Genomic DNA, 27,857 nt, shown 5'->3' on the forward strand with positions numbered 1-27,857 from the left:
TTGTTCATCCTTTCATGTTCTATGTCGTTGAATGTTATTGGTGTAATAGGACACCTTGTCAGCTTGTGGACGGTAGTTTAAGGATTACAGGTAGGAATGTGCATTGATCCCTACAGGGACTCTGTATCTGTATTCTATATGCAGATCCCTGCTGAGTCAGGCTGAATGTTTGAATGGGCCTCTCTCTTACTTACATTCCTTACTGGGGGATCTGATCTGCAACCATCCACCTGGTTTTGTCTTTTGGGACAGAAATCATAACTGATTGAGGAAAACATGTAGAGGAAACAGCCTCCAGTCCATAACCCAGACAGATATGGAGCACAGGCGGCTGGTGGCACCTTAATTGACCCAGCATATGCATCACACGGGAATGATTTTTTTGTTGTTGAAAGTTACATATCTTGAAAACTTGATTGCTGACAAGCAAAACATTTTGGGACTATGACAGCAATGGACGAATGAAACAAATACCAAAATATAGTTTTTGGGTGGAGTTTTCCTTGAAGTGTTTTACACTTAGCACACAGCAACTAGAAGCCCACCCCTACTCTCTTGAGACTACTTCATCAACTTGGCTGGAGAGAACAGCAGGTTTTCTAGATAGAGATATGCAGTAGACTGCAGGATTCCCTAGAGCAGCACAGCACTAACTTCAGTGGATGAGTGAATGGCAATGTTTGCCCTCCAATGGTCACTGGTTCGATTTGCTACTAATTTATCTAGAACAGAACAGGATCAAAACGAATCAGGAACAGTGAAGAGCAGAACTCCTGGGAAGAACATTCAGCTTATTTTACTCATTCTTGGAGAACATACCCCTCCTCCCTCTCCCTCTTCTTCTCTTTTGCATGTTGGTTTAGAGATGGAGAGAGAGGCACACCCCGGTGCAGTTTGGGCTTGTTAGGTCATACATACACTTGACATACCAGTGTTTCCCCTAGGATTCTTTTCAGCAGTAGGGTTTTTTAATTAAGGCCCTCCTCTTGGCCGCAGAGACAAAATGTTGCTTATTTTAAAGCTCATTTCCTGCAATTATACACATTTTGATTGCCTTAAATTCTACAAATGTTGCCATGGTGTATGCCTTGTACTTATGCTATCTGAGTGTCTCAAACATTATAACAAAATCAATGGGGGCCTCATGCCATGACGTTTCTGGAATTTTAGAATCTAGTTTTTATTTTGGTGATAGTTAGTTCTCAAAGATGATCTTATTTAAAAATATACAGCTCCATTATCTTTTCTACATACTTTATATATGGTTTTAGTCGTTTAAGTTTACACTGAAATAGCTTTACCAACCCCAAAAAAAGAAACAATTATTTTGCAGTGGCTGCCAAGATTTTGCAGCAGCGGAAACACTGCACACACACGTTGCACTCTCCCTGCAGATAACTGAATAATCACCCAGACGAATAGCCCTGCAGAGAGAGAGAGAGAGAGAGAGAGAGAGAGAGAGAGAGAGAGAGAGAGAGAGTGTGTGTGTGTGTGTGTGTGTGTGTGTGTGTGTGTGTGTGTGTGTGTGTGTGTGTGTGTGTGTGTGTGTGTGTGTGTGTGTGTGTGTGTGTGTGTGTGTGTGTGTGTGTGTGTGTGTGTGTGTGCGTGTGTGTGCGTGTAGGGGAGGGGGGGGGGGGGGGGGGGGGGGGGGGGGGCGTGTCTGCACCGGTAGGAACATGTAGGGCATACTTCAGAGACAAACACTGTCCCATAAATGAACCACTGCGTGAGGGAATGCGTCCCAGGGCACTGAAACATGCCTTCCTCAAGGAAATAACTCTGCCCTGACCTTAAAGGCCCAGTGCAGTCAAAAAACATGATTTTTCTGTGTTTTATGTACAGTGGGGAGAACAAGTATTTGATACACTGCCGATTTTGCAGGTTTTCCAACTTACAAAGCATGTAGAGGTCTGTAATTTTTATCATAGGTACACTTCAACTGTGAGAGACGGAATCTAAAACAAAAATCCAGAAAATCACATTGTATGATTTTTAAGTAATTAATTTGCATTTTATTGCAAGACATAAGTATTTGATCACCTTCCAACCAGTAAGAATTCCGGCTCTCACAGACCTGTTAGTTTTTCTTTAAGAAGCCCTCCTGTTCTCCACTCATTACCTGTATTAACTGCACCTGTTTGAACTCGTTACCTGTATAAAAGACACCTGTCCACACACTCAATCAAACAGACTCCAACCTCTCCACAATGGCCAAGACCAGAGAGCTGTGTAAGGACATCAGGGGTAAAATTGTAGACCTGCACAAGGCTGGGATGGGCTACAGGACAATAGGCAAGCAGCTTGGTGAGAAGGCAACAACTGTTGGCGCAATTATTAGAAAATGGAAGAAGTTCAAGATGACGGTCAATCATCCTCGGTCTGGGGCTCCATGCAAGATCTCACCTCGTGGGGCATCAATGATCATGAGGAAGGTGAGGGATCAGCCCAGAACTACACGGCAGGACCTGGTCAATGACCTGAAGAGAGCTGGGACCACAGTCTCAAAGAAAACCATTAGTAACACACTATGCCGTCATGGATTAAAATACTGCAGCGCACGCAAGGTCCCCCTGCTCAAGCCAGGGCATGTCCAGGACCGTCTGAAGTTTGCCAATGACCATCTGGATGATCCAGAGGAAGAATGGGAGAAGGTCATGTGGTCTGATGAGACAAAAATTGAGCTTTTTGGTCTAAACTCCACTCGACGTGTTTGGAGGAAGAAGAAGGATGAGTACAACCCCAAGAACACCATCCCAACCGTGAAGCATGGAGGTGGAAACATCATTCTTTGGGGATGCTTTTCTGCAAAGGGGACAGGACGACTGCACCGTATTGAGGGGAGGATGGATGGGGCCATGTATCGCGAGATCTTGGCCAACAACCTCCTTCCCTCAGTAAGAGCATTGAAGATGGGTCGTGGCTGGGTCTTCCAGCATGACAACGACCCGAAACACACAGCCAGGGAAACTAAGGAGTGGCTCCGTAAGAAGCATCTCAAGGTCCTGGAGTGGCCTAGCCAGTCTCCAGACCTGAACCCAATAGAAAATCTTTGGAGGGCGCTGAAAGTCCGTATTGCCCAGCGACAGCCCTGAAACCTGAAGGATCTGGAGAAGGTCTGTATGGAGGAGTGGGACAAAATCCCTGCTGCAGTGTGTGCAAACCTGGTCAAGAACTCCAGGAAACGTATGATCTCTGTAATTGCAAACAAAGGTTTCTGTACCAAATATTAAGTTCTGCTTTTCTGATGTATCAAATACTTATGTCATGCAATAAAATGCAAATTAATTACTTAAAAATCATACAATGTGATTTTCTGGATTTTTGTTTTAGATTCCGTCTCTCACAGTTGAAGTGTACCTATGATAAATATTACAGACCTCTACATGCTTTGTAAGTAGGAAAACCTTCAAAATCGGCAGTGTATCAAATACTTGTTCTCCCCACTGTATATTTCCACACTGGGGTTGGAATAATATTGTGAAATTGTGAAAATTATGATAATGGCCTTTTAGTGTAAGAGCTGTTTGAAAAGACTGCCTGAAATGTCATCCTGTTTTGGTGGGATGGAGTTCTGGCCGGCCTGGTGACATAAATTGGTTAATAGACCAATACGAATGAGAGTTCCAAACCTCTCTGCCAATAACAGCTAGTTTTCCGTTTTCCCCTCCCTACTCCGACCACTCCCAGATAGTTCTTGCAAAATCCTTGCTTGAGAAATTGCTCTTTGTTAGGAAGCTATTTTTGTTTCTTTTTGACCATTTTAATCACAGTAAGGTACTTAATTGTTACCCAGAAATTATTTGATATTGAGATAAAAATGGCTGCATTGGACCTTTAACTGCAGGCTTTTAGTAAGGTACCTCACACAACACGTAAACAGCACTAGCTACCCTACTGACATTTTCACAGCTCAGAAATTGTACATCAGAGTTATGTTCCATTGTGACTCACATTTTCCATTTTAGTCATAACAAGTTACAATATGTTGCATACTGCGAGATGGATGGATTGGTTCTATGTCTATATCCCACAGATAGGGCTTGACACACACACACACACAAACACACAAATGCAGCACACACACAAACACACGTGTGTACACATACAGTACAGTGTGTGTGTTTCCCCCACAGAAAGGTTTGTTTACCTTGCCTGAGGGACCACACTTCATTGAACCAGCCCAGGGGACAACTGATGGTGCTGTGGAGGGGGAGGGACCAGAGCCCCATGTGGTCTACCCCAGCATTACAACGACAATGCAAAGACACAAACGCAGCTCTGAGGCCCTGGACACACCGAGCCCCTGTGGGGTCAAAGGTTAGTAGAATAAAATAGAACACAATTCCATAGATTTTGTTTAATATAATTTAAGATATTTTGTTTTGTTAGATTGCTTTGCGTTTTGTAAATGTATTTTTTTGTTTGAGCATGAGGAATGTTCCAGGTCCTATTTCTCCTCTAGTCTCGTGTGTTGAGCGTTGATCTCTGTGTTGTCTGTCCTAAAGATGCGGCACGTGATTCCCTAGTGGTGGAAAGAGAAAGGGAGGACTGGGCGAGGGAGCAGCAGGAGGAGGATAGGGAGAAAGAGGAGGAGACGGCTCAGCATCGCTCCCAACGCTCCGTCAGCAGAGAGAGGTACACAGCAGTGTTTCCCCTACTATAGGTGGCTGGTATAAATAGGCGGGTAGAATGAAAGAGTTCACAATTCGATTGGAAAGTTTTATTCCATAGGAAAGACTGGGCCAGAGTCTGGATTTTTCCTGGAATTCTTTGAATATTTATCATTCTTGGAATCTCTTTATTTTCCGACATCATTGCCTATCACCGAAATGTACCTCTCATTCTTCATTGTGTTTCTCACTCCTGTGTGAAGGTGGGTAGAGACCATGGTGGTGGCAGACTCTAAACTGATTGAATACCACGGCAGTGACAATGTAGAGTCTTACGTCTTCACCATCATGAACATGGTGAGTAGGGAGGATCAGGCTTTACCTGAGCCCTCTGTCCACACCAGACAGACACAGTAACAGTGACACGTCATGACAGCAGTGTGGTGCTCCAGTGATAGCTTATGTGTGTGTGTGTGTGTGTGTGTGTGTGTGTGTGTGTGTGTGTGTGTGTGTGTGTGTGTGTGTGTGTGTGTGTTTGTGCGTGCGTGCGTGCGTGTGTGTCTGTGCGTGTGTGTGCGTGCGTGGGTGTGTGTGTGTGTGTGTCAGGTGGCAGGGATCTTCCACGATGCCAGTATAGGGAATGCCATCCACATCATCCTGGTCCGTCTGATCCTCCTGCAGGGAGAGGAGGTAATCAACACGTTGACACAGACACTGTGATCAGGGCTCTTAATTGACTTTTTCATTAGTAGCACTGGTGTTCTTCCCAACCTGAAAAGGTCAGACGGAATAAAGAGTATGGGAGCACCAGAAATACAAATGAGACCTCTATGAATATTAACTTTGAAACACATCTCCTGGGGTAGTGATACAGACCCTTACTCTCCTTACTTCTAGCATTGTCAGAGCTCATATAAGAGTAATGCACAATATCAAAACAACGGTAACATCCAAGCCTCCAGACCATGTGTTTCGTTGCCTTTATCTGTGCCTCTGTGATGGTAATGTTCATGGTGTCTACTGCAGAAAGGGCTGAAGATCGTCCACCATGCAGACACCAGTCTGGCCAGTTTCTGTGCCTGGCAGAAGAACCTCAACCCACAGAGTGACACACATCCTGCTCATCATGACGTGGCCGTGCTGGTCACCAGGCAAGAACGCAGCCATACACACTCCTGAACACCCACATTCCTACACTTAACCACTGTGGATTGTGTATATGATGATACTGAGGTCCCTGTGTGTGTGTGTGTGTGTGTGTGTGTGTGTGTGTGTGTGTGTGTGTGTGTGTGTGTGTGTGTGTGTGTGTGTGTGTGTGTGTGTTTTATCAACAGGAAGGACATTTGTGCAGGGCTGAATCAGCCATGTGAGACCCTTGGTCTGTCCCACCTGTCAGGGATGTGCCAGCCTCACCGCAGCTGCAACATCAACGAAGACTCAGGATTACCTGTAGCCTTCACCATCGCACACGAGCTGGGACACAGGTTAGTAGCTGTGTGTGTGTGTGTGTGTTACCAATTTCTTCTTAATAGATGAAATCCAAAAGGACCATCTCATCTTTGTTTTCCTCAGCTTTGGGATCCACCATGATGGCCAGGGGAATGACTGTGAGCTGGAGGGCAGACACCCCTTCATCATGTCCAGACAGCTGATGTACGACACCTCCCCACTTACCTGGTCTTCCTGTTCCAAAGACTACATCACACGCTTCCTAGAGTGAGTCTCTCTCTCTCTCTCTCTCTCTCTCTCTCTCTCTCTCTCTCTCTCTCTCTCTCTCTCTCTCTCTCTCTCTCTCTCTCTCTCTCTCTCTCTCTCTCTCTCTCTCTCTCTCTCTCTCTCTCTCTCTCTCTCTCTCTCTCTCTCTCTCTCTCTCTCTCTCTCTCTCTCTCTCTCTCTCTCTCTCTCTCTCTCTCTCTCTCTCTCACATGATCGAGGTGATTATCTCTCCCCCCTAGTCGTGGTTGGGGCTTCTGTCTGGACGACCGTCCCTCAAAGAAGGATCTGACCACCCCACTGGCCCGTCTCGGGATTCGCTACACCACACAGCACCAATGCCAACTACAGTACGGCCCCAATGCCACCTACTGTCACGAGATCGATGTGAGTAAAGCATAGAAATAAAATATGTTGTCACATACACCAGATATGTGCAGAGATGTGTTGTTTTACAGGGTCAGCCATATGAGTACAGCACCCCTGGATCAAATTATGGTTAAGTGCCTTGCTCAAGAGCACATCGGCAGATTTTTCACCTTGGGTATTCAAACCTGTGACCTTTCGCTTACTGGCCAAACGCTGTAACCGCTAGGCTACCTGCCACTTACACATACGCACGCACACGCAGGTACGCGGACCCACACACACTCACACACACACACACATACACACCACAACAACAACACACGAATCTGGATGGACACTTACTTAGCCTGGGTTTGTTTCCTCCTAGAATGTGTGCCAGATCCTGTGGTGTTCAGTGAATGGGTCCTGTCGCTCTAAACTGGACTCCCCCATAGATGGTACTCGCTGTGGCCCTGAGAAGGTAGGTTGGGGCTGTGTTTGTGTACGTGTGTTTGTGGTGTTGTGGTGCACTGTTTCACTGGCAACTTTGCGATGATGTGTAGTATGTTCTCACTCATGTGTGTGTGTCCGTGTGTGTGTTCTCTCTATCAGTGGTGTATCTCGGGGGAGTGTGTGATCGTAGGGAAGCTACCAGATATAGTGAATGGGAACTGGGGACAGTGGAGTAGCTGGTCTCACTGTTCCAGGACCTGTGGAGCCGGGGTGCAGTCTGCTGACAGGGAGTGTAACCACCCCAAGTAAGAACTGACCCCACATCTGTCTCACCCTCTCCTCGCCTTCTTTCACCTCCCCTTGTTCCATCTTTGAGTAAAATGTATGGTCCTTTGTTTCCTTCAGACCAGAGTTTGGTGGGAGGTACTGTACTGGTGAGAGGAGGCGTTACCGTATCTGTAACACCAAACCATGTCAAAAGGCCAAACCTACCTTCAGAGAGATGCTGTGTAGTGAATTTGACACGGTACCCTACCAGAACGAACTGTACGAATGGGTCCCTGTGGCCAGACCATGTAAGAGCAAAAACCACACACACAAATCCACACATACACACACATACCACAGTGAACACACCGATACGGCACAGGAGGCTGCTGAGGGGAGGACGGCTCATGATAATGGTTGGAATGGAGTGAATGGAATGGTTTCAAACACATGGAAACCATGTGTTTGATGGGATCGATGCCATTCCATTGATTCTGTTCCAGCCATTATCATGAGCCCATCCTCCCTAATTAAGGTGCCACACACACACACACACACACACACACACACTTCTTATACTTCTCCAAAACTCTATAGGAAATTACACTTTTCAATACTTGTATTATTGTCCCCTCATTTATTGACCCTCTCCCACTCTCATCCCCCCTCCATCTCTGGTTCCATCTCTTCCCTGGGTTCCCAGCGAGTCCTTGCGAGCTTCACTGTCGTCCAGTGCGTGAACATTTCTCTGAGAAGATGCTGGATGCTGTGACAGACGGAACTCCCTGCTTCATGAACAACAACTCCAGAAGCATCTGTGTCAATGGAGTGTGTAAGGTAGAGAGAGAGAGCAAGAGAGAGGAGGGGGAGGGAGGGAGGTAGAGAGAGGGGGGGGGGAGATAGACAGAGAGAGAGGAGGTAGAGAGAGAGGGGGGGGAGGGAGGGATGGAGGGAGGTAAAGAGAGAGAGAGAGAGGGAGGGAGGGAGGGAGGGAGGGAGGAAGTCAGTATTAGTCATGTCTCTGCGAGGAAAGAGCATGTGGCCTAAGATGAATCTAAGATATAAGCTCTGCCTGTTGGAGTTAAGATAGAGAGAGGGAATCTGTTTGTTTTCTCCTCTGTCTATCTCTGTCTATCTCTGTCTATCTCTGTGTAGATCTGTGTAGCTCTGTGTCTCTCTGTGTATATCTGTGTATATCTGTGTAGCTCTGTGTCTCTCTGTGTCTCTCTGTGTCTCTCTGTGTCTCTCTGTGTATCTCTCTGTGTCTCTGTGTCTCTGTGTGTCTCTGTGTGTCTCTGTGTGTCTCTGTGTATCTCTGATCTGATTATCTTGTATATTTACCTTATGTTGGTTCTGGGGGGGGCCTTGTGACTCTATTTGTGTGTGTGTGTGTGTGTGTGTGTGTAAACTAATTTTGACCTGTGTGTTGTGTCTGTAGGAGGTGGGCTGTGACTATGGTATAGACTCTAACGCTTTAGAGGATCAGTGTGGAGTGTGTCTGGGCGATGGTTCATCCTGTGAGACTGTCCAGATGACGTTTGATGGCGGGGATGGCTTCGGTGAGTCTCCTCTCCCCTCCATAAATATCTTCCTATAGTCTCATCTCCTCTCAGAACCCCCAAAACATCTCCGACAATGTTTTATCTCACTGGCTAAAGGATTATGTAATTGTGTTGTTCCCATGTAGTTGTCATGGCATCGCTCTGTATGGGAGTATACAGCTATTTGTCCTGTTGTCTTTGGCTGCAGACCGCATATTTGTGTTCATGTGTGTGTGTGTGTGTGTGTGTGGGTACACAGCTACTTGTCTTGCTCTCTTTGCTATATCTGACTGTCGGACTTCAGTACAACTGTGTTTTTGCAAGAATGACTCACTAGTGAACTCAGCGATCTCACAGCCAGAGAGAAAGAGACCTTTTAACATCAGCAGTTGTCAAAGTACAGAACAGGAAAGTACTTGGAGGGCCCAAACCCCAACTGACCCCTAGACCCTACCCCCAGACAGTTATAGCCCCTAGACCCTACCCCCAGACAGTTATAGCCCCTAGACTCTACCCCCAGACAGTTATAGCCCCTACATTTACATTTAAGTCATTTAGCAGACGCTCTTATCCAGAGCGACTTACAAGTTGGTGCATTCACCTTATGATATCCAGTGGAACAACCACTTTACAATAGTGCATCTAACTCTTTTAAGGGGGGGGGGGGGGGGGGGTTAGAAGGATTACTTTATCCTATCCTAGGTATTCCTTAAAGAGGTGGTGTTTCAGGTGTTTCCGGAAGGTGGTGATTGACTCCGCTGACCTGGCGTCGTGGGGGAGTTTGTTCCACCATTGGGGTGCCAGAGCAGCGAACAGTTTTGACTGGGCTGAGCGGGAGCTGTACTTCCTCAGAGGTAGGGAGGCGAGCAGGCCAGAGGTGGATGAACGCAGTGCCCTTGTTTGGGTGTAGGGCCTGATCAGAGCCTGAAGGTACGGAGGTGCCGTTCCCCTCACAGCTCCGTAGGCAAGCACCATGGTCTTGTAGCGGATGCGAGCTTCAACTGGAAGCCAGTGGAGAGAGCGGAGGAGCGGGGTGACGTGAGAGAACTTGGGAAGGTTGAACACCAGACGGGCTGCGGCGTTCTGGATGAGTTGTAGGGGTTTAATGGCACAGGCAGGGAGCCCAGCCAACAGCGAGTTGCAGTAGTCCAGACGGGAGATGACAAGTGCCTGGATTAGGACCTGCGCCGCTTCCTGTGTGAGGCAGGGTCGTACTCTGCGAATGTTGTAGAGCATGAACCTACAGGAACGGGTCACCGCCTTGATGTTAGTTGAGAACGACAGGGTGTTGTCCAGGATCACGCCAAGGTTCTTAGCACTCTGGGAGGAGGACACAATGGAGTTGTCAACCGTGATGGCGAGATCATGGAACGGGCAGTCCTTCCCCGGGAGGAAGAGCAGCTCCGTCTTGCCGAGGTTCAGCTTGAGGTGGTGATCCGTCATCCACACTGATATGTCTGCCAGACATGCAGAGATGCGATTCGCCACCTGGTTATCAGAGGGGGGAAAGGAGAAGATTAATTGTGTGTCGTCTGCATAGCAATGATAGGAGAGACCATGTGAGGATATGACAGAGCCAAGTGACTTGGTGTATAGCGAGAATAGGAGAGGGCCTAGAACAGAGCCCTGGGGGACACCAGTGGTGAGAGCACGTGGTGCGGAGACAGATTCTCGCCACGCCACCTGGTAGGAGCGACCTGTCAGGTAGGACGCAATCCAAGCGTGGGCCGCGCCGGAGATGCCCAACTCGGAGAGGTTGGAGAGGAGGATCTGATGGTTCACTGTATCAAAGGCAGCCGATAGGTCTAGAAGGATGAGAGCAGAGGAGAGAGAGTTAGCTTTAGCAGTGCGGAGCGCCTCCGTGACACAGAGAAGAGCAGTCTTAGTTGAATGACTAGTCTTGAAACCTGACTGATTTGGATCAAGAAGGTCATTCTGAGAGAGATAGCAGGAGAGCTGGCCAAGGACGGCACGTTCAAGAGTTTTGGAGAGAAAAGAAAGAAGGGATACTGGTCTGTAGTTGTTGACATCGGAGGGATCGAGTGTAGGTTTTTTCAGCAGGGGTGCAACTCTCGCTCTCTTGAAGTCGGAAGGGACGTAGCCAGCGGTCAAGGATGAGTTGATGAGCGAGGTGAGGTAAGGGAGAAGATCTCCGGAAATGGCCTGGAGAAGAGAGGAGGGGATAGGGTCAAGCGGGCAGGTTGTTGGGCGGCCGGCCGTCACAAGACGCGAGATTTCATCTGGAGAGAGAGGGGAGAAAGAGGTCAAAGCACAGGGTAGGGCAGTGTGAGCAGAACCAGCGGTGTCGTTTGACTTAGCAAACGAGGATCGGATGTCGTCGACCTTCTTTTCAAAATGGTTGACGAAGTCATCCGCAGAGAGGGAGGAGGAGGGGGGAGGGGGAGGAGGATTCAGGAGGGAGGAGAAGGTGGCAAAGAGCTTCCTAGGGTTAGAGGCAGATGCTTGGAATTTAGAGTGGTAGAAAGTGGCTTTAGCAGCAGAGACAGAAGAGGAGAATGTAGAGAGGAGGGAGTGAAAGGATGCCAGGTCCGCAGGGAGGCGAGTTTTCCTCCATTTCCGCTCGGCTGCCCGGAGCCCTGTTCTGTGAGCTCGCAATGAGTCGTCGAGCCACGGAGCAGGAGGGGAGGACCGAGCCGGCCTGGAGGATAGGGGACATAGAGAGTCAAAGGATGCAGAAAGGGAGGAGAGGAGGGTTGAGGAGGCAGAATCAGGAGATAAGTTGGAGAAGGTTTGAGCAGAGGGAAGAGATGATAGGATGGAAGAGGAGAGAGTAGCGGGGGAGAGAGAGCGAAGGTTGGGACGGCGCGATACCATCCGAGTAGGGGCAGTGTGGGAAGTGTTGGATGAGAGCGAGAGGGAAAAGGATACAAGGTAGTGGTCGGAGACTTGGAGGGGAGTTGCAATGAGATTAGTGGAAGAACAGCATCTAGTAAAGATGAGGTCAAGCGTATTGCCTGCCTTGTGAGTAGGGGGGCAGGGTGAGAGGGTGAGGTCAAAAGAGGAGAGGAGTGGAAAGAAGGAGGCAGAGAGGAATGAATCAAAGGTAGACGTGGGGAGGTTAATGTCACCCAGAACTGTGAGAGGTGAGCCATCCTCAGGAAAGGAACTTATCAAGGCGTCAAGCTCATTGATGAACTCTCCAAGGGAACCTGGGGGGCGATAAATGATAAGGATGTTAAGCTTGAAAGGGCTGGTAACTGTGACAGCATGGAATTCAAAGGAGGCGATAGACAGATGGGTCAGGGGAGAGAGAGAGAATGTCCACTTGGGAGAGATGAGGATCCCAGTGCCACCACCCCGCTGACCAGAAGCTCTCGGGGTGTGCGAGAACACGTGGGCAGACGAGGAGAGAGCAGTAGGAGTAGCAGTGTTATCTGTGGTAATCCATGTTTCCGTTAGTGCCAAGAAGTCGAGGGACTGGAGGGAAGCATAGGCTGAGATGAACTCTGCCTTGTTGGCCGCAAATCGGCAGTTCCAGAGGCTGCCGGAGACCTGGAACTCCACGTGGGTCGTGCGCGCTGGGACCACCAGGTTAGAGTGGCGGCGGCCACGCGGTGTGAAGCGTTTGTATGGTCTGTGCAGAGAGGAGAGAAGAGGGATAGACAGACACATACAGTGGGGAGAACAAGTATTTGATACACTGCCGATTTTGCAGGTTTTCCTACTTACAAAGCATGTAGAGGTCTGTAATTTTTATCATAGGTACACTTCAACTGTGAGAGACGGAATCTAAAACAAAAATCCAGAAAATCACATTGTATGATTTTTAAGTAATTAATTTGCATTTTATTGCATGACATAAGTATTTGATCACCTACCAACCAGTAAGAATTCCGGCTCTCACAGACCTGTTAGTTTTTCTTTAAGAAGCCCTCCTGTTCTCCACTCATTACCTGTATTAACTGCACCTGTTTGAACTCGTTACCTGTATAAAAGACACCTGTCCACACACTCAAACAGACTCCAACCTCTCCACAATGGCCAAGACCAGAGAGCTGTGTAAGGACATCAGGGTTAAATTGTAGACCTGCACAAGGCTGGGATGGGCTACAGGACAATAGGCAAGCAGCTTGGGGAGAAGGCAACAACTGTTGGCGCAATTATTAGAAAATGGAAGAAGTTGAAGATGACGGTCAATCACCCTCGGTCTGGGGCTCCATGCAAGATCTCACCTCGTGGGGCATCAATGATCATGAGGAAGGTGAGGGATCAGCCCAGAACTACCCGGCAGGACCTGGTCAATGACCTGAAGAGAGCTGGGACCACAGTCTCAAAGAAAACCATTAGTAACACACTACGCCGTCACAGATTAAAATCCTGCAGCGCACGCAAGGTCCCCCTGCTCAAGCCAGCGCATGTCCAGGCCTGTCTGAAGTTTGCCAATGACCATCTGGATGATCCAGAGGAGGAATGGGAGAAGGTCATGTGGTCTGATGAGACAAAAATAGAGCCTTTTGGTCTAAAATCCACTCGCCGTGTTTGGAGGAAGAAGAAGGATGAGGACAACCAAGAACACCATCCCAACCGTGAAGCATGGAGGTGGAAATATCATTCTTTGGGGATGCTTTTCTGCAAAGGGGACAGGGCGACTTCACCGTATTGAGGGGAGGATGGATGGGGCCATGTATCGCGAGATCTTGGCCAACAACCTCCTTCCCTCAGTAAGAGCATTGAAGATGGGTCGTGGCTGAGTCTTCCAGCATGACAACAACCCGAAACACACAGCCAGGGCAACTAAGGAGTGGCTCCGTAAGAAGCATCTCAAGGTCCTGGAGTGGCCTAGCCAGTCTCCAGACCTGAACCCAATAGAAAATCTTTGGAGGGAGCTGAAAGTCCGTATTGCCCAGCGACAGCCCCGAAACCTGAAGGATCTAGAGAAGGTCTGTATGGAGGAGTGGGCCAAAATCCCTGCTGCAGTGTGTGCAAACCTGGTCAAGAACTACAGGAAACGTATGATCTCTGTAATTGCAAACAAAGGTTTCTGTACCAAATATTAAGGTCTGCTTTTCTGATGTATCAAATACTTATGTCATGCAATAAAATGCAAATTAATTACTTAAAAATCATACAATGTGATTTTCTGGATTTTTGTTTTAGATTCCGTCTCTCACAGTTGAAGTGTACCTATGATAAAAATTACAGACCTCCACATGCTTTGTAAGTAGGAAAACCTGCAAAATCGGCAGTGTATCAAATACTTGTTCTCCCCACTGTAGTTGACAGGCTACAGAAGAGGCTACGCTAATGCAAAGGAGATTGGAATGACAAGTGGACTACACGTCTCGAATGTTCAGAAAGTTAAACTTACGTTGCAAAAAATCTTATTGACTAAAATGATACAGTGCTGCTGGCTGGTGGAGTAGGCTAGCTAGCAGTGGCTGCGTTGTTGACTTAGTTTGAAAGTGTAGCTGGCTAGGTAGCCTCGGTAACTGGCTAGGTAACCTTGACAATTACTCTAAACTACACAATTATCTTGGATACAAAGACAGCAAAGACAACTATGTAGCTAGCTAACACTACACTAATCAAGTCGTTCCGTTGTAATGTAGAAACTAATGTAATAGTTTCTACAGTGCTGCTATTCGGTAGACGGTAGACGTTGGCTAGCTAGCAGTGTTGACTAGGACGAAAATAGCTGACTAGCTAACCTCGGTAATTACGATAATTACTCTAAACTACACAATTATCTTTGATACAAAGACGGCTATGTAGCTAGCTAAGATCAGACAAGTCAAACCGTTGTACTGTAATGAAATGTAATGCGAAATGCGACCACTCGCTCCAACAGTGCTGCTATTCGGTAGACGGTAGACGTTGGCTAGCTAGCAGTGTTGACTAGGACGAAAATAGCTGACTAGCTAACCTCGGTAATTACGATAATTACTCTAAACTACACAATTATCTTTGATACAAAGACGGCTATGTAGCTAGCTAAGATCAGACAAGTCAAACCGTTGTACTGTAATGAAATGAAATACTACCTGCGGAGCGAAATGCGAAATGCGACCACTCGCTCCAACCCGGAAGTGCGGGTTGTATATGTAGACCCTACCCCCAGACAGTTATAGCCCCTAGACCCTACCCCCAGACAGTTATAGCCCCTAGAACCTACCCCCAGACCATTCTAGACCCTAGATCCTAACCCCAGACCATTCTAGCCCCTATACCCTACCCCCAGACCATTCTAGCCCCTATACCCTACCCCCAGACCATTCTAGACCATAGACCCTACCCCCAGACCATTCTAGCCCCTAGACCCTACCCCCAGACCATTCTAGCCCCTAGACCCTACCCCCAGACAGTTATAGCCCCTAGACCCTACCCCCAGACCATTTTAGACCCTAGACCCTACCCCCAGACCATTCTAGACCCTAGACCCTACCCCCAGACAGTTATAGCCCATAAACCCGACCCCCAGACCATTCTAGACCCTAGACCCTACCCCCAGACAGTTCTAGCCTCCAGACCCTACCCCCAGACCATTCTAGCCTCCAGACCCTACCCCCAGACCATTCTAGACCCTAGACCCTACCCCCAGACCATTCTAGACCCTAGACCCTACCCCCAGACCATTCTAAACCCTAGACCCTACCCCCAGACCATTCTAGACCCTAGACCCTACCCACAGACAGTTCTAGCCTCTAGACCCTACCCACAGACAGTTCTAGCCTCTAGACCCTACCCCCAGACAGTTATAGCCCATAGACCCTACCCCCAGACCATTCTAGACCCTATACCCTACCCTCAGACAGTTATAGCCCCTAGACCCTACCCCCAGACCATTCTAGACCCTAGACCCTACCCCCAGACCATTCTAGACCCTAGACCCTACCCCCAGACCATTCTAGACCCTAGACCCTACCCCCAGACAGTTCTAGCCCCTAGACCCTACCCACAGACAGTTCTAGCCTCTAGACCCTACCCCCAGACAGTTATAGCCCATAGACCCTACCCCCAGACCATTCTAGACCCTATACCCTACCCCCAGACCATTCTAGACCCTAGCCTCTAGACCCTACCCCCAGACAGTTATAGCCCATAGACCCTACCCCCAGACCATTCTAGACCCTATACCCTACCCTCAGACAGTTATAGCCCCTAGACCCTACCCCCAGACCATTCTAGACCCTAGACCCTACCCCCAGACCATTCTAGACCCTAGACCCTACCCCCAGACCATTCTAGACCCTAGACCCTACCCCCAGACAGTTCTAGCCCCTAGACCCTACCCACAGACAGTTCTAGCCTCTAGACCCTACCCCCAGACAGTTATAGCCCATAGACCCTACCCCCAGACCATTCTAGACCCTATACCCTACCCCCAGACCATTCTAGACCCTAGACCCTACCCCCAGACCATTCTAGACCCTAGACCCTACCCCCAGACAGTTATAGCCCCTAGACCCTACCCCCAGACCATTCTATCCCCTAGACTCTACCCCCAGACCGTTATAGCTCCTAGACAAGTCTAGCCCTTAGACCCTACCCCCAAACCATTCTATCCCCTAGACTCTACCCCAGAGAGTTATAGCCCCTAGACCCTAACCCCAGACCATGCTATCCTCTAGACCCTACCCCAGACAGTTCTAGTCCCTAGACCCTACCCCCAGACAGTTATAGCCCCTAGAACCTACCCCCAGACCATTCTAGACCCTAGATCCTAACCCCAGACCATTCTAGCCCCTATACCCTAACCCCAGACCATTCTAGCCCCTATACCCTACCCCCAGACCATTCTAGACCATAGACCCTACCCCCAGACCATTCTAGCCCCTAGACCCTACCCCCAGACAGTTATAGCCCCTAGACCCTACCCCCAGACCATTTTAGACCCTAGACCCTACCCCCAGACCATTCTAGACCCTAGACCCTACCCCCAGACAGTTATAGCCCATAAACCCGACCCCCAGACCATTCTAGACCCTAGACCCTACCCACAGACAGTTCTAGCCTCCAGACCCTACCCCCAGACCATTCTAGACCCTAGACCCTACCCCCAGACCATTCTAAACCCTAGACCCTACCCCCAGACCATTCTAGACCCTAGACCCTACCCACAGACAGTTCTAGCCTCCAGACCCTACCCCCAGACCATTCTAGACCCTAGACCCTACCCCCAGACCATTCTAAACCCTAGACCCTACCCCCAGACCATTCTAGACCCTAGACCCTACCCACAGACAGTTCTAGCCTCTAGACCCTACCCACAGACAGTTCTAGCCTCTAGACCCTACCCCCAGACCATTCTAGACCCTATACCCTACCCTCAGACAGTTATAGCCCCTAGACCCTACCCCCAGACCATTCTAGACCCTAGACCCTACCCCCAGACCATTCTAGACCCTAGACCCTACCCCCAGACCATTCTAGACCCTAGACCCTACCCCCAGACAGTTATAGCCCCTAGACCCTACCCCCAGACAGTTCTAGCCTCTAGACCCTACCCCCAGACAGTTATAGCCCATAGACCCTACCCCCAGACCATTCTAGACCCTATACCCTACCCCCAGACCATTCTAGACCCTAGACCCTACCCCCAGACCATTCTAGACCCTAGACCCTACCCCCAGACCATTCTAGACCCTAGACCCTACCCCCAGACAGTTATAGCCCCTAGACCCTACCCCCAGACCGTTATAGCTCCTAGACAAGTCTAGCCCTTAGACCCTACCCCCAAACCATTCTATCCCCTAGACCCTACCCCCAAACCATTCTATCCCCTAGACCCTAACCCCAGACCATGCTATCCTCTAGACCCTACCCCAGACAGTTCTAGACTCTACCCCCAGACAGTTCTAGACTCTACCCCCAGACAGTTCTAGACTCTACCCCCAGACAGTTCTAGACTCTACCCCCAGACAGTTCTAGACTCTACCCCCAGACAGTTCTAGACTCTACCCCAGACAGTTCTAGACTCTACCCCAGACAGTTCCAGACTCTACCCCAGACAGTTCTAGACTCTACCCCAGACAGTTCTAGACTCTACCCCAGACAGTTCTAGACTCTACCCCAGACAGTTCTAGACTCTACCCCAGACAGTTCTAGACTCTACCCCAGACAGTTCTAGACTCTACCCCAGACAGTTCTAGACTCTACCCCAGACAGTTCTAGACTCTACCCCAGACAGTTCTAGACTCTACCCCAGACAGTTCTAGACTCTACCCCAGACAGTTCTAGACTCGAGAGAATGGGGATCCATTTGGAACTGGTGGCAGTTAGTAGGAAGATCCATTACAGTACCATGTTTGACTGATTTCACTCGGCTGCATGGTGCCTTTAAATATGATAGGACAAGTCATCTAGGACTGGGAGAAGGGAGTGAGCTTTCTGTTTGGAATGCAGACCCAGATCTCAACCTTACCTCCCAGACACCCACTGTGTGTGTTTGTGTGTGTGTTTGTGTGTGTTTGTGTGTGTGTGTGTGTGTGTGCCCATTTCCAGACACCCGCCGGCTCAGCTATATGAATCTTCAAAGGGCAGAGCTGAGATCCAAAGCAATGCTGCCCCTTCTCTTACCCTCACAAACAGACACACAACAACACCTCCCCCACCCATCCACACACTATTAAAAAACTGAGGCACAGCCAGAGCAGTGCCCCCACACACAGAGACGGGGTTAGCCCAGCCACCTAACAGACACACACCCTCTATTAAACATCACAGAGAGTCTGGCTGCCATGGTGGCCTGTCTGTAAGATCTGGCCTCTCCCACGTTGCGACCTGCAAACATGAATTATGTTTTGATTGTTTAACAGTGTCTTCATCATGCCTTTGCTTGCATTTCATTGCTTCGAGCTTTGCTACAATTTCAGGAGTAGGTTTATGATTACATGCTTTCAGAATGTATTACCACCTGTTACGAATCCCTTTGGCCCGACAATCTAGGGGGGATGCTAATGGGACCCGTAACACAACTCATGCAAATTATTATAGTGACAACGTAACAGTGTGAACAAAAATAACCACAGACAACTAAATTACTACCGTCAAACACTCAAGGTTTATTTAAAAACACACGGTAATGGGGGGAGCAGGAAAAGGGGCTGAGCGGGACCCAAGGAATGAAAGAATAATCCAAAAACACCCCTAAGCTAGACTAGCCTACTTCACAAACAGCTAACTAACTAACCAAAAATACAGGGGGTGGTCCGCCCAGTTCTAACTAGTGTTTATATAACAAAGTTTACCTACGGGTAGTGTATGCCCAAGGGCGACTTGTCTGGTTACCCCCTTTTCCCACCATCAAACAAACACTCAAACACCATAACCAAAAACAATACTCACAGATGGGGACCAAGTGACATGTAGCTGCAAAACACACAAGCGATCTACAGACAGAAGGCATTTACAAAAGAGATTGAGCTGGGGAGAAAACAACTGACAGGGGTTTTAAACCAAGGGAAAGGGACTGTGATTGGGTAAGGGAAAAGGAGCAGGTGTCTTCTGATTAGCGACTGATTGATGACTGATTGGGGAATGATGATGGTCACCTGTGAGTAGGGGAGAAGGAGAGAAAAGAAATACACACAGGATACACACAGAACACTTGTATCCGTAACACTCCCACCCTTAAAAGAGCAACCCTAGGTTGCGAACACATTTACAAAACATACGAACATCATAATTCTCACACTCGAGACAAAGCATCTGCCAACACATTCTCAGAACCTTTTTTATGCTTTATCTCCAAATTATAATTCTGTACAATAAGGGCCCAACGCATTAGGCGCTGGTTCTGATTGTACATGCGGTGGAGAAACACTAAGGGGTTGTGGTCCGTATATACAATCACTGGCAGGGCACTGGAACCAATGTACACCTCAAAGTGCTGCAGAGCCAACAACAAAGCAAGAGCTTCCTGTTCTATTGTGGCATAGTTTGTTTGACATTTATTAAACTTCCGAGAAAAATAACACACTGGATGATCCACTCCACTCTTGTCCTGCTGCAGTAGAACAGCACCAGCACCTCTGGCACTAGCATCTACCTCAAGTTGAAACGGTTTTTCAAAATCCGGAGCAGCAAGTACAGGGGTATTACACAAGAGGCCTTTCGCAGATTCAAAAGCTATTTTACAATCCGGAGACCACACAAATGATTTAGCCGGACTGAGCAAATCGGTCAATGGAGCAACTACCGCAGAGAAATTTTGACAGAAACTACGGTAGTAGCCAACCATCCCTAAAAAGCGGCGTAGCTGTCGTCTGGTGGTAGGTGCGGGAAATGCAGTTATAGCCAAGACCTTGGCATCAACAGGGCGCACCTGTCCATGGCCGACCTCTTTGCCAAGATAAGTAACAGTAGCTTTTCCAAACTCGCACTTTGCCAAGTTCAGGGTTAGCGAAGCAGCTGCCAACCGTTCACATACTACCCTGAGAGAGTCAACATGATCTGACCACTCAGACGAATAAATCACCAGATCATCAAGATAAGCACTACAGTTGGGTACTCCAGCTAATACGGAGTTAACCAGTCGTTGGAAAGTGGCTGGTGCATTTCGCATCCCAAAAGCCATGACTGAGTACTGTAGGAAGTTGTCTGGGGTTACAAAGGCAGAAATCTCAGAAGCACGTGAAGTTAACGGAACCTGCCAGTAACCTTTTAAGAGGTCCAACTTAGTAACATACTTAGCAGCACCAATAGTGTCGATACAGTCGTCCAGTCTGGGTAACGGGAACGAATCTGGCATTGTGACAGAATTAACCTTTCGATAATCCGTGCATAACCTGGACGTACCATCAGGTTTAGGAACCAGAATGCAAGGAGAACTCCAAGGGCTTGAACTTGGCGTAGCCAGGTCATTCTCCAACAAATATGTCACTTCATCCCTCATTATCTTCCTTTTGGAAGCGTTGATACGATAGGGGTGTTGCTTGATAGGTGTAGCATTTCCAACATTAATGTCATGTTCCAACACGTTTGTGCGAGTAGGAACGTCATTAAAGAGACATGGAAAACTGTGTAGTAGCCTCACAACATCGTCGGCCTGTCCGTCCGTTAAAATGAACCAGACCTGACTGGATAGACAGCAGCATTTCTGAGTTGGGCAATCTAACGCACTGCTGCTGATTATTGCGCAACTCTAATCCATCTCCCTCACCATCATCAATATGACAGTCCACTACCATAGCAGTAGAAGCAGAGGAGACAGCAGTACCTTCCTCTATTTTTGAACTATCCACTTGGGTGACGGGTCGGGTGTGGTAGGCTTTTAACATGTTAATGTGGCACACACGCGATTGGCGTTTTCTATCAGGCGTTTGAAGCACATAATCAGTTTCACTTAATTTCTTCTCAATGAAGTAAGGACCAGAGAAACGAGCTGACAGTGAAGATCCTGGAACAGGCAATAAGACCAGTACTTGGTCACCTGGCTGTAGTGGACGAGAAACAGCCTCTTTATCATAGTGTCTTTTCATGCTCCTTTGGGAGGAAGACAGAGCTTCCTTTGCAAGAGCACAGGCTTGGTGTAGGCGCTCCCGAAAGCGACTAACGTAGTCCAACACATTTTCATCTCCTGTACACAACTCTTGGGACAAAAACTGTTCTTTAAGAACTTTCATTGGTCCTCTCACTGTGTGACCAAACACTAGTTCAGCCGGGCTGAAACCTAGGGACTCCTGTACAGTTTCACGAGCAGCAAACAAAACTAGAGGAACTCCCTCATCCCAATCTTTCTCAGATTCTAAACAATATTTACGTAGCATAGACTTCAGTGTCTGATGCCATCTTTCAAGCGCACCCTGAGACTCTGGGTGATAGGCGCTTGACACACGGTGCGTAATTGATAAGGATTTTAACACCTGCTTGAAAAGCTTGGACAGGAAATTGGTACCTTGATCACTTTGTACCACCTTAGGTAATCCGAATGTCGTGAAGAATTTGATTAAGGCTTTACTCACTACCGGGGCTGTAATCCTTCGCAGAGGAATGGCCTCGGGGTATCTTGTTGCCATACACATAATTGTCAACAGAAACTGGTTACCCGATTTTGTCTTCGGTAACGGTCCAACACAATCAACCACCACATGTTCGAATGGTTCACCTATGACAGGTATTGGACAAAGAGGAGCGGAAGGAATAACCTGATTTGGTTTTCCTGTTATTTGACATGTGGCAGGTACGACAGTACTGAGCCACATCTTGTTTTAAACCTGGCCAAAAGAAATGGCGAAGGATCCGATCATATGTTTTTGTGATTCCTAAATGACCAGACCATGGGTGATCATGAGCAAGGGATAACACATTTTGTCGAAAGGCTGTAGGAATCACTATTTGGTAAACAGCATTCCAATCTCCGCCTGCGTCATCATGGGATGTCCATTTACGCATGAGGACATTACCCTCAATGAAGTAAGCCACGTTCTTCTTCTTTACCTCTTCCAATGAGACAACACTAGAAAAACATTTAGCAAGCTTGGTGTCAACCTTTTGGTTTGTAACCAGCTGCTCACGAGTGACTGGTAACTGTATTGCATCAGCAACAAGTTCGACATTCTTCTCTTCTTTCCTGGGCTGTTTGTCAGAGGTGATCAGCTTCCCAGAGATAGCGCACAACCCATCCTCTTGGTCATCCTCTTTGAACAGAACAGTTTGACAAATCTATCACGTCACTCTCTTGTCGTGTCTGAGCACGAGTGACAGCACAAGCAGGGAACACATGTGGATAACTCTGTGCCAGCTCATTGGAGAGAGCGTGGTCACTTTTATCCAATACTTCCAATACGGGTACTACCTTTCCTCCGGCAATATCGTTACCCATTATAAAGGTCACACCTTTTACTGGCAACATAGGACGTACCCCCACTCTGAATATTCCACTGATTAACTCAGAGTGTACTTTCACAAAGTGCAATGGCACTGGAACAAAACCCATTTCAATACCCTGAACTAACACACTGGAACCACAGTATGTATCGTCAGATAAGGGCAACACATCAGACAATATAAACAACTGCGCCGCACCAGTATCTCTAAGGATTTTAACCGGAAGCTGAGACGCGTCGTCATTCGCTAGGGACACAAAACCCTCGAAAATGAACGGTTCATAACTACGGTCGGGGACTGGGTCTTCCAAAATACATTTACCCTTAGGCACCTGTTTCGTTTCAGACCTCACAACCGTACGAATTAGACCAACACCTGTTGGTGGCTTGGCACGAAGAGGCATCCCTTGTTTACGTTTTAGCAGGAAGCAATCATTAATCATATGTCCCACCTTATGACAATAGAAACAGGGACGCTCATTTTTCTGGCGTGATTGATATACTGCTGGCCGACTAGGGCTATAAGTAGGCAATTCTGTAACTCTACTCTCAGTATGAGCCGAAAACACACTCTTGTGCGTCAACACAAACTCGTCTGCCAACACAGACGCTTCTGACAGGGAGGATACTTTCTGTTCGTTTAGGTACACTACAATGCGTTCAGGTAAGCAATTTTTAAACTCTTCCAACAAGATTAACTCCCGGAGAGAGTTAAAATCAGTTACCTTGCAAGCAGCATGCCATTTATCAAACAGATTTCCCTTCTCTCTAGCAAATTCCACATAAGTCTTACTAGAAGACTTCTTATGAGACCTAAATCTCTGTCGGTATGCCTCAGGCACAAGCTCATAAGCACGAAGAACAGTAGCTTTGACCACTTCATAATTTAAACTGTCTTCAAGAGGTAGCGCTGACAAAACCTCTTGGGCTTTACCAGTTAATTTACACTGAAGTAATAGGCACCATACCTCTTCAGGCCATTTCAAGGCTACGGCTATACGTTCAAATACACAAAAATAGGAGTCAACCTCTGACTCTCTGAACACAGGTACTAAGGCAATCTGCCTACTAATGTCAAAAGTGTTGGAAGCTACAGCTGGTGAGGACTCCTCACTAACAGTCGCTGCAGGCCTGAAGGCTAGCCTCGCTGTCTCTGCCTCCAGTTCCATCTGGCGCATTTTTAAATCTGCCTCAATTTTACACATCTCCAACTGGAGAGTCTCTCGCCTTTCCTCTTTTTCTGCCTCAATTTTACACATCTCCAACTGGAACTGCCGCTGTTCTCGTTCTGCCTCAAGTTGGAACTGTATGGAACGGACATCCCTCCTGGCATCACCGGTTGAAAGTGGGGAGAGTGGATCAAAACGGGGCAATGTGGCTGGAGCTTTAGCCTCGCCCTCAGACACCACCGGGCTTAGAGGAGCAGCAACATCCCCTACAGGGGTAGTAGGCTCAGGCAGCGGTAATACAAGCACCTGTTCTTCCAACAAAACATTCAACACTAGTTGTTTAACCTCCGCTTTAACTAAACCCGGCGGAATCGAAACCGAATAATGGTCAGCCAAGGTCATTAAATCTACCCTACGACATCTATCAAAAACCTCCCACGAAGGGTTATCCAAAAAGGACTTCAAATCAAAAGTAGCCATCTTGAACTACTACACAAGAGCCAAAAAAAATAGCAAACACTAATGCTACTTCAGCACAGCGCTCAACACTGAACTATACCACTACAACAATTTGCATAAGCGGTATGGGTGTCAATAAAGACAGATCCCGGATGAGCCCCCACTTATGTTACGAATCCCTTTGGCCCGACAATCTAGGGGGGATGCTAATGGGACCCGTAACACAACTCATGCAAATTATTATAGTGACAACGTAACAGTGTGAACAAAAATAATCACAGACAACTAAATTACTACCGTCAAACACTCAAGGTTTATTTAAAAACACACGGTAATGGGGGGAGCAGGAAAAGGGGCTGAGCGGGACCCAAGGAATGAAAGAATAATCCAAAAACACCCCTAAGCTAGACTAGCCTACTTCACAAACAGCTAACTAACTAACCAAAAATACAGGGGGTGGTCCGCCCAGTTCTAACTAGTGTTTATATAACAAAGTTTACCTACGGGTAGTGTATGCCCAAGGGCGACTTGTCTGGTTACCCCCTTTTCCCACCATCAAACAAACACTCAAACACCATAACCAAAAACAATACTCACAGATGGGGACCAAGTGACATGTAGCTGCAAAACACACAAGCGATCTACAGACAGAAGGCATTTACAAAAGAGATTGAGCTGGGGAGAAAACAACTGACAGGGGTTTTAAACCAAGGGAAAGGGACTGTGATTGGGTAAGGGAAAAGGAGCAGGTGTCTTCTGATTAGCGACTGATTGATGACTGATTGGGGAATGATGATGGTCACCTGTGAGTAGGGGAGAAGGAGAGAAAAGAAATACACACAGGATACACACAGAACACTTGTATCCGTAACACCACCCCTTGACTTTTTCCACATTTCGTTGTGTTACAGCCTGAATTTTATATTGATTAAATGTAGATTTTTTTTGTCACCGGCCTACACACAATACCCAATAATTTCTAAGTGGAATTATGTTTTTCAACATTTTGCAAATTATTTAATTAACAACGACAATCTAAAATGTCTTCAGTCAATAAGATTTCATACCATTTGTTATGTCAAGCCTAAACAAGTTCAGGAGTGAAAATTTGCTTAATAACAAGTAACATAATAAGTTTCATGTACCCCTCAAATACAATTATATGTAAGGTCCGTCAGTCGAGCTGTGAATTTCAAACACAGATTCAACCGCAAAGACCAGGGAGGTTTTCAAATGCCTCGCAAATAATGGCACCTATTGGTAGATGGGTGAAAAAAAAGCAGGATTGAACATCCCTTTAAGCATGGTAAAGTTGGGCCTCCCGGGTGGCGCAGCGATCTAAGGCACTGTATCACAGTGCTTGAGGCGCCACTACAGACCTGGGTTTGATCCCAGGCTGTGTCACAGCCGGCCGTGACCGGGAGACCCATGGGGCGGCGCATAATTGGCCCAGCATTATCCGGGTTAGGGGAGGGTTTGGCCGGCCGGGATTTCCTTGTCCCATTGCGCTCTAGCGACTCCTTGTGGCGGTCCGGGTGCCTGCAAGCTGACCTCGGTTGCCAGCTGTACAGTGTTTCCTCCGACACATTGGTGCTGCTGGCTTCCGGGTTAAGTAAGCAGTGCGGCTTGGCAGGGTCGGAATAGAGCTAAGCACAGGAAAAATCAGAGAGTAAAACCGGGTTCGGTCCGCTTTCCAAAAGACACTGAGAGACAAATTCCCTGTCACGATTGTCGTAAGAACATTCGCACCAAAGCGTAGCGTGAAATCGGGTTGACATTTTTTATTATAAGTGAACCACACAACAAAACGATAAAGAAGAAACGACACCCCCAAAGGTGCGGACTCCGGCCGCAAAACCTGACTCTATAGGGGAGGGTCCAGGTGGGCATCTAGCGTCGGTGGCGGCTCTGGTGCGGGACGAAGAACCCGCTCATCCCGCGGATCCAGCATCGGTGGCGGCTCTGGTGCGGGACTTTTCCCCCGCCCAGACCACAGGTCCGGCCATGGTAGAACGCCGTGCCCGGACTGGGCCTCGGCGCAGAGGAGGACCCCGGCCATGGAGCTGGGTTGAACGCTGCACCCGGACTTGGCACCAGCGCCGAGGAAGGCTGCGGCCTTGGAGCGGGACTGGACGCCGTGCCTGAACTGGACATCGGCGCAGAGGAAGGCTCCTGCCATGGAACGGGACTGGACACCGTGCCTGGACTGGGCATCGGCGCAGAGGAAGGCTCTGGCCTTGGAGCTGGACTGGACGCCATGCCCGGACTGGGCCCCGACGCAGAGGAAGGATCCGGCCTTGGAGCTGGACTGGACGCCGTGCCTGGACTGGGCACCGGCGCAGAGGAAGGCTCCTGCCATGGAGCGGGACTGGACGCCTTGCCTGGAAGTTCCGGACCGTGGACCGTCGCTGGAGGTTCCGGACCGTGGACCGTCGCAGGAGGTTCCGGACTCCGGACTGTGGACCGTCGCAGGAGGTTCCGGACTGTGGACTTTCGCAGGAGGTTCCGGACTGTGGACCGTCGCAGGAGGTTCCGGACTGTGGACCGTCGGAGGTTCCCGGACTGTGGACCGTCGTAGGAGGTTCTGGACTGTGGACCGTCGCAGGAGGTTCCGGACTGTGGACCGTCACTATAAGATCTGGACTGTGAACCGTTGCCGGAAGCTCCAGACTGTGAACCGTCGCCGGAAGCTCGGGACTGTGAACCGTTGCCGGAAGCTCTGGACTGTGAACCGTCGCCGTAAGCTCTGAACTGGGGACCGTCTCCGGAAGCTCTGAACTGGGGACCGTCGCCGGAAGCTCTGGACTGGGGACCGTCGCCGGAAGCTCTGGACTGGGGACCGTCGCCGGAAGCTCTGAACTGTGAACCGTCGCCGGAAGCCTGGTGCGTGGAGCCGGCACAGGTGGCACCGGACTGGTGACACGCACTTCAGGGCGAGTGAGAGGAGCAGGCACAGGACGTACCGGACTGGGAGACCTCCCTCCCTCCTTCTTCTTCACAAAAAAGAAACTCGAGGAGGCGGGTGAAGTGGAGGACCGAATGTACCCCTGACGCAGGGATTCGGAGACATATGTCTCCATAGCCGCCGTCTCCGCCTGTGAGAGGGGATACACGTGACTCCTGGGAAGTGCAGCATCTACCAGGAGATTTATGGCACAATTGCCTTGTCGATGGGGTGGTAATTGAGTCGCCTTCTTTTTGGAGAAGGTGAGAGCCAAATCGGCATATTCAGGGGGAATGCGCACGGTGGAGACCTGGTCTGGACTTTCCACCAAAGTAGCACCAACAGTAACCCCTAAACACCTCCCCGAGCACTCTCGCGACCACCCCGTGAGAGCCCTCCGTTGCCAAGAAACAGTGGGGTCATGACTAGCTAACCAGGGTAGGCCTAGCACCACGGGAAACGCAGGAGAGTCAATGAGGAAGAGACTAATTCTCTCCTTGTGACCCCCCTGCGTCACCATACCCAGAGGAGCGGTGGCCTCCCTAATCAACCCTGACCCTAATGGT

At 48.6% G+C, this 27,857-nt stretch overlaps 1 protein-coding gene across 1 annotated transcript in view; it reads left to right on the plus strand.

Moving 5' to 3' along the window:
• Positions 1–27,857, plus strand: part of LOC139545107 (A disintegrin and metalloproteinase with thrombospondin motifs 12-like) — a 59,995-nt gene that overhangs the window by 16,180 nt on the left and 15,958 nt on the right. Inside the window, exons 3-15 of the mRNA XM_071352511.1 lie at positions 4,134–4,317; positions 4,506–4,635; positions 4,874–4,967; positions 5,217–5,300; positions 5,637–5,761; positions 5,945–6,094; positions 6,183–6,326; positions 6,566–6,710; positions 7,060–7,152; positions 7,284–7,429; positions 7,530–7,699; positions 8,095–8,228; positions 8,830–8,950. Of these exons, the coding sequence (XP_071208612.1) occupies positions 4,134–4,317; positions 4,506–4,635; positions 4,874–4,967; positions 5,217–5,300; positions 5,637–5,761; positions 5,945–6,094; positions 6,183–6,326; positions 6,566–6,710; positions 7,060–7,152; positions 7,284–7,429; positions 7,530–7,699; positions 8,095–8,228; positions 8,830–8,950 (1,720 nt within the window). The remainder of the gene's footprint in view (positions 1–4,133; positions 4,318–4,505; positions 4,636–4,873; positions 4,968–5,216; positions 5,301–5,636; positions 5,762–5,944; positions 6,095–6,182; positions 6,327–6,565; positions 6,711–7,059; positions 7,153–7,283; positions 7,430–7,529; positions 7,700–8,094; positions 8,229–8,829; positions 8,951–27,857) is intronic.

Source organism: Salvelinus alpinus, chromosome 19 (assembly GCF_045679555.1).
Source record: "Salvelinus alpinus chromosome 19, SLU_Salpinus.1, whole genome shotgun sequence".
NCBI classification, from domain to species: Eukaryota; Metazoa; Chordata; class Actinopteri; order Salmoniformes; family Salmonidae; genus Salvelinus; species Salvelinus alpinus.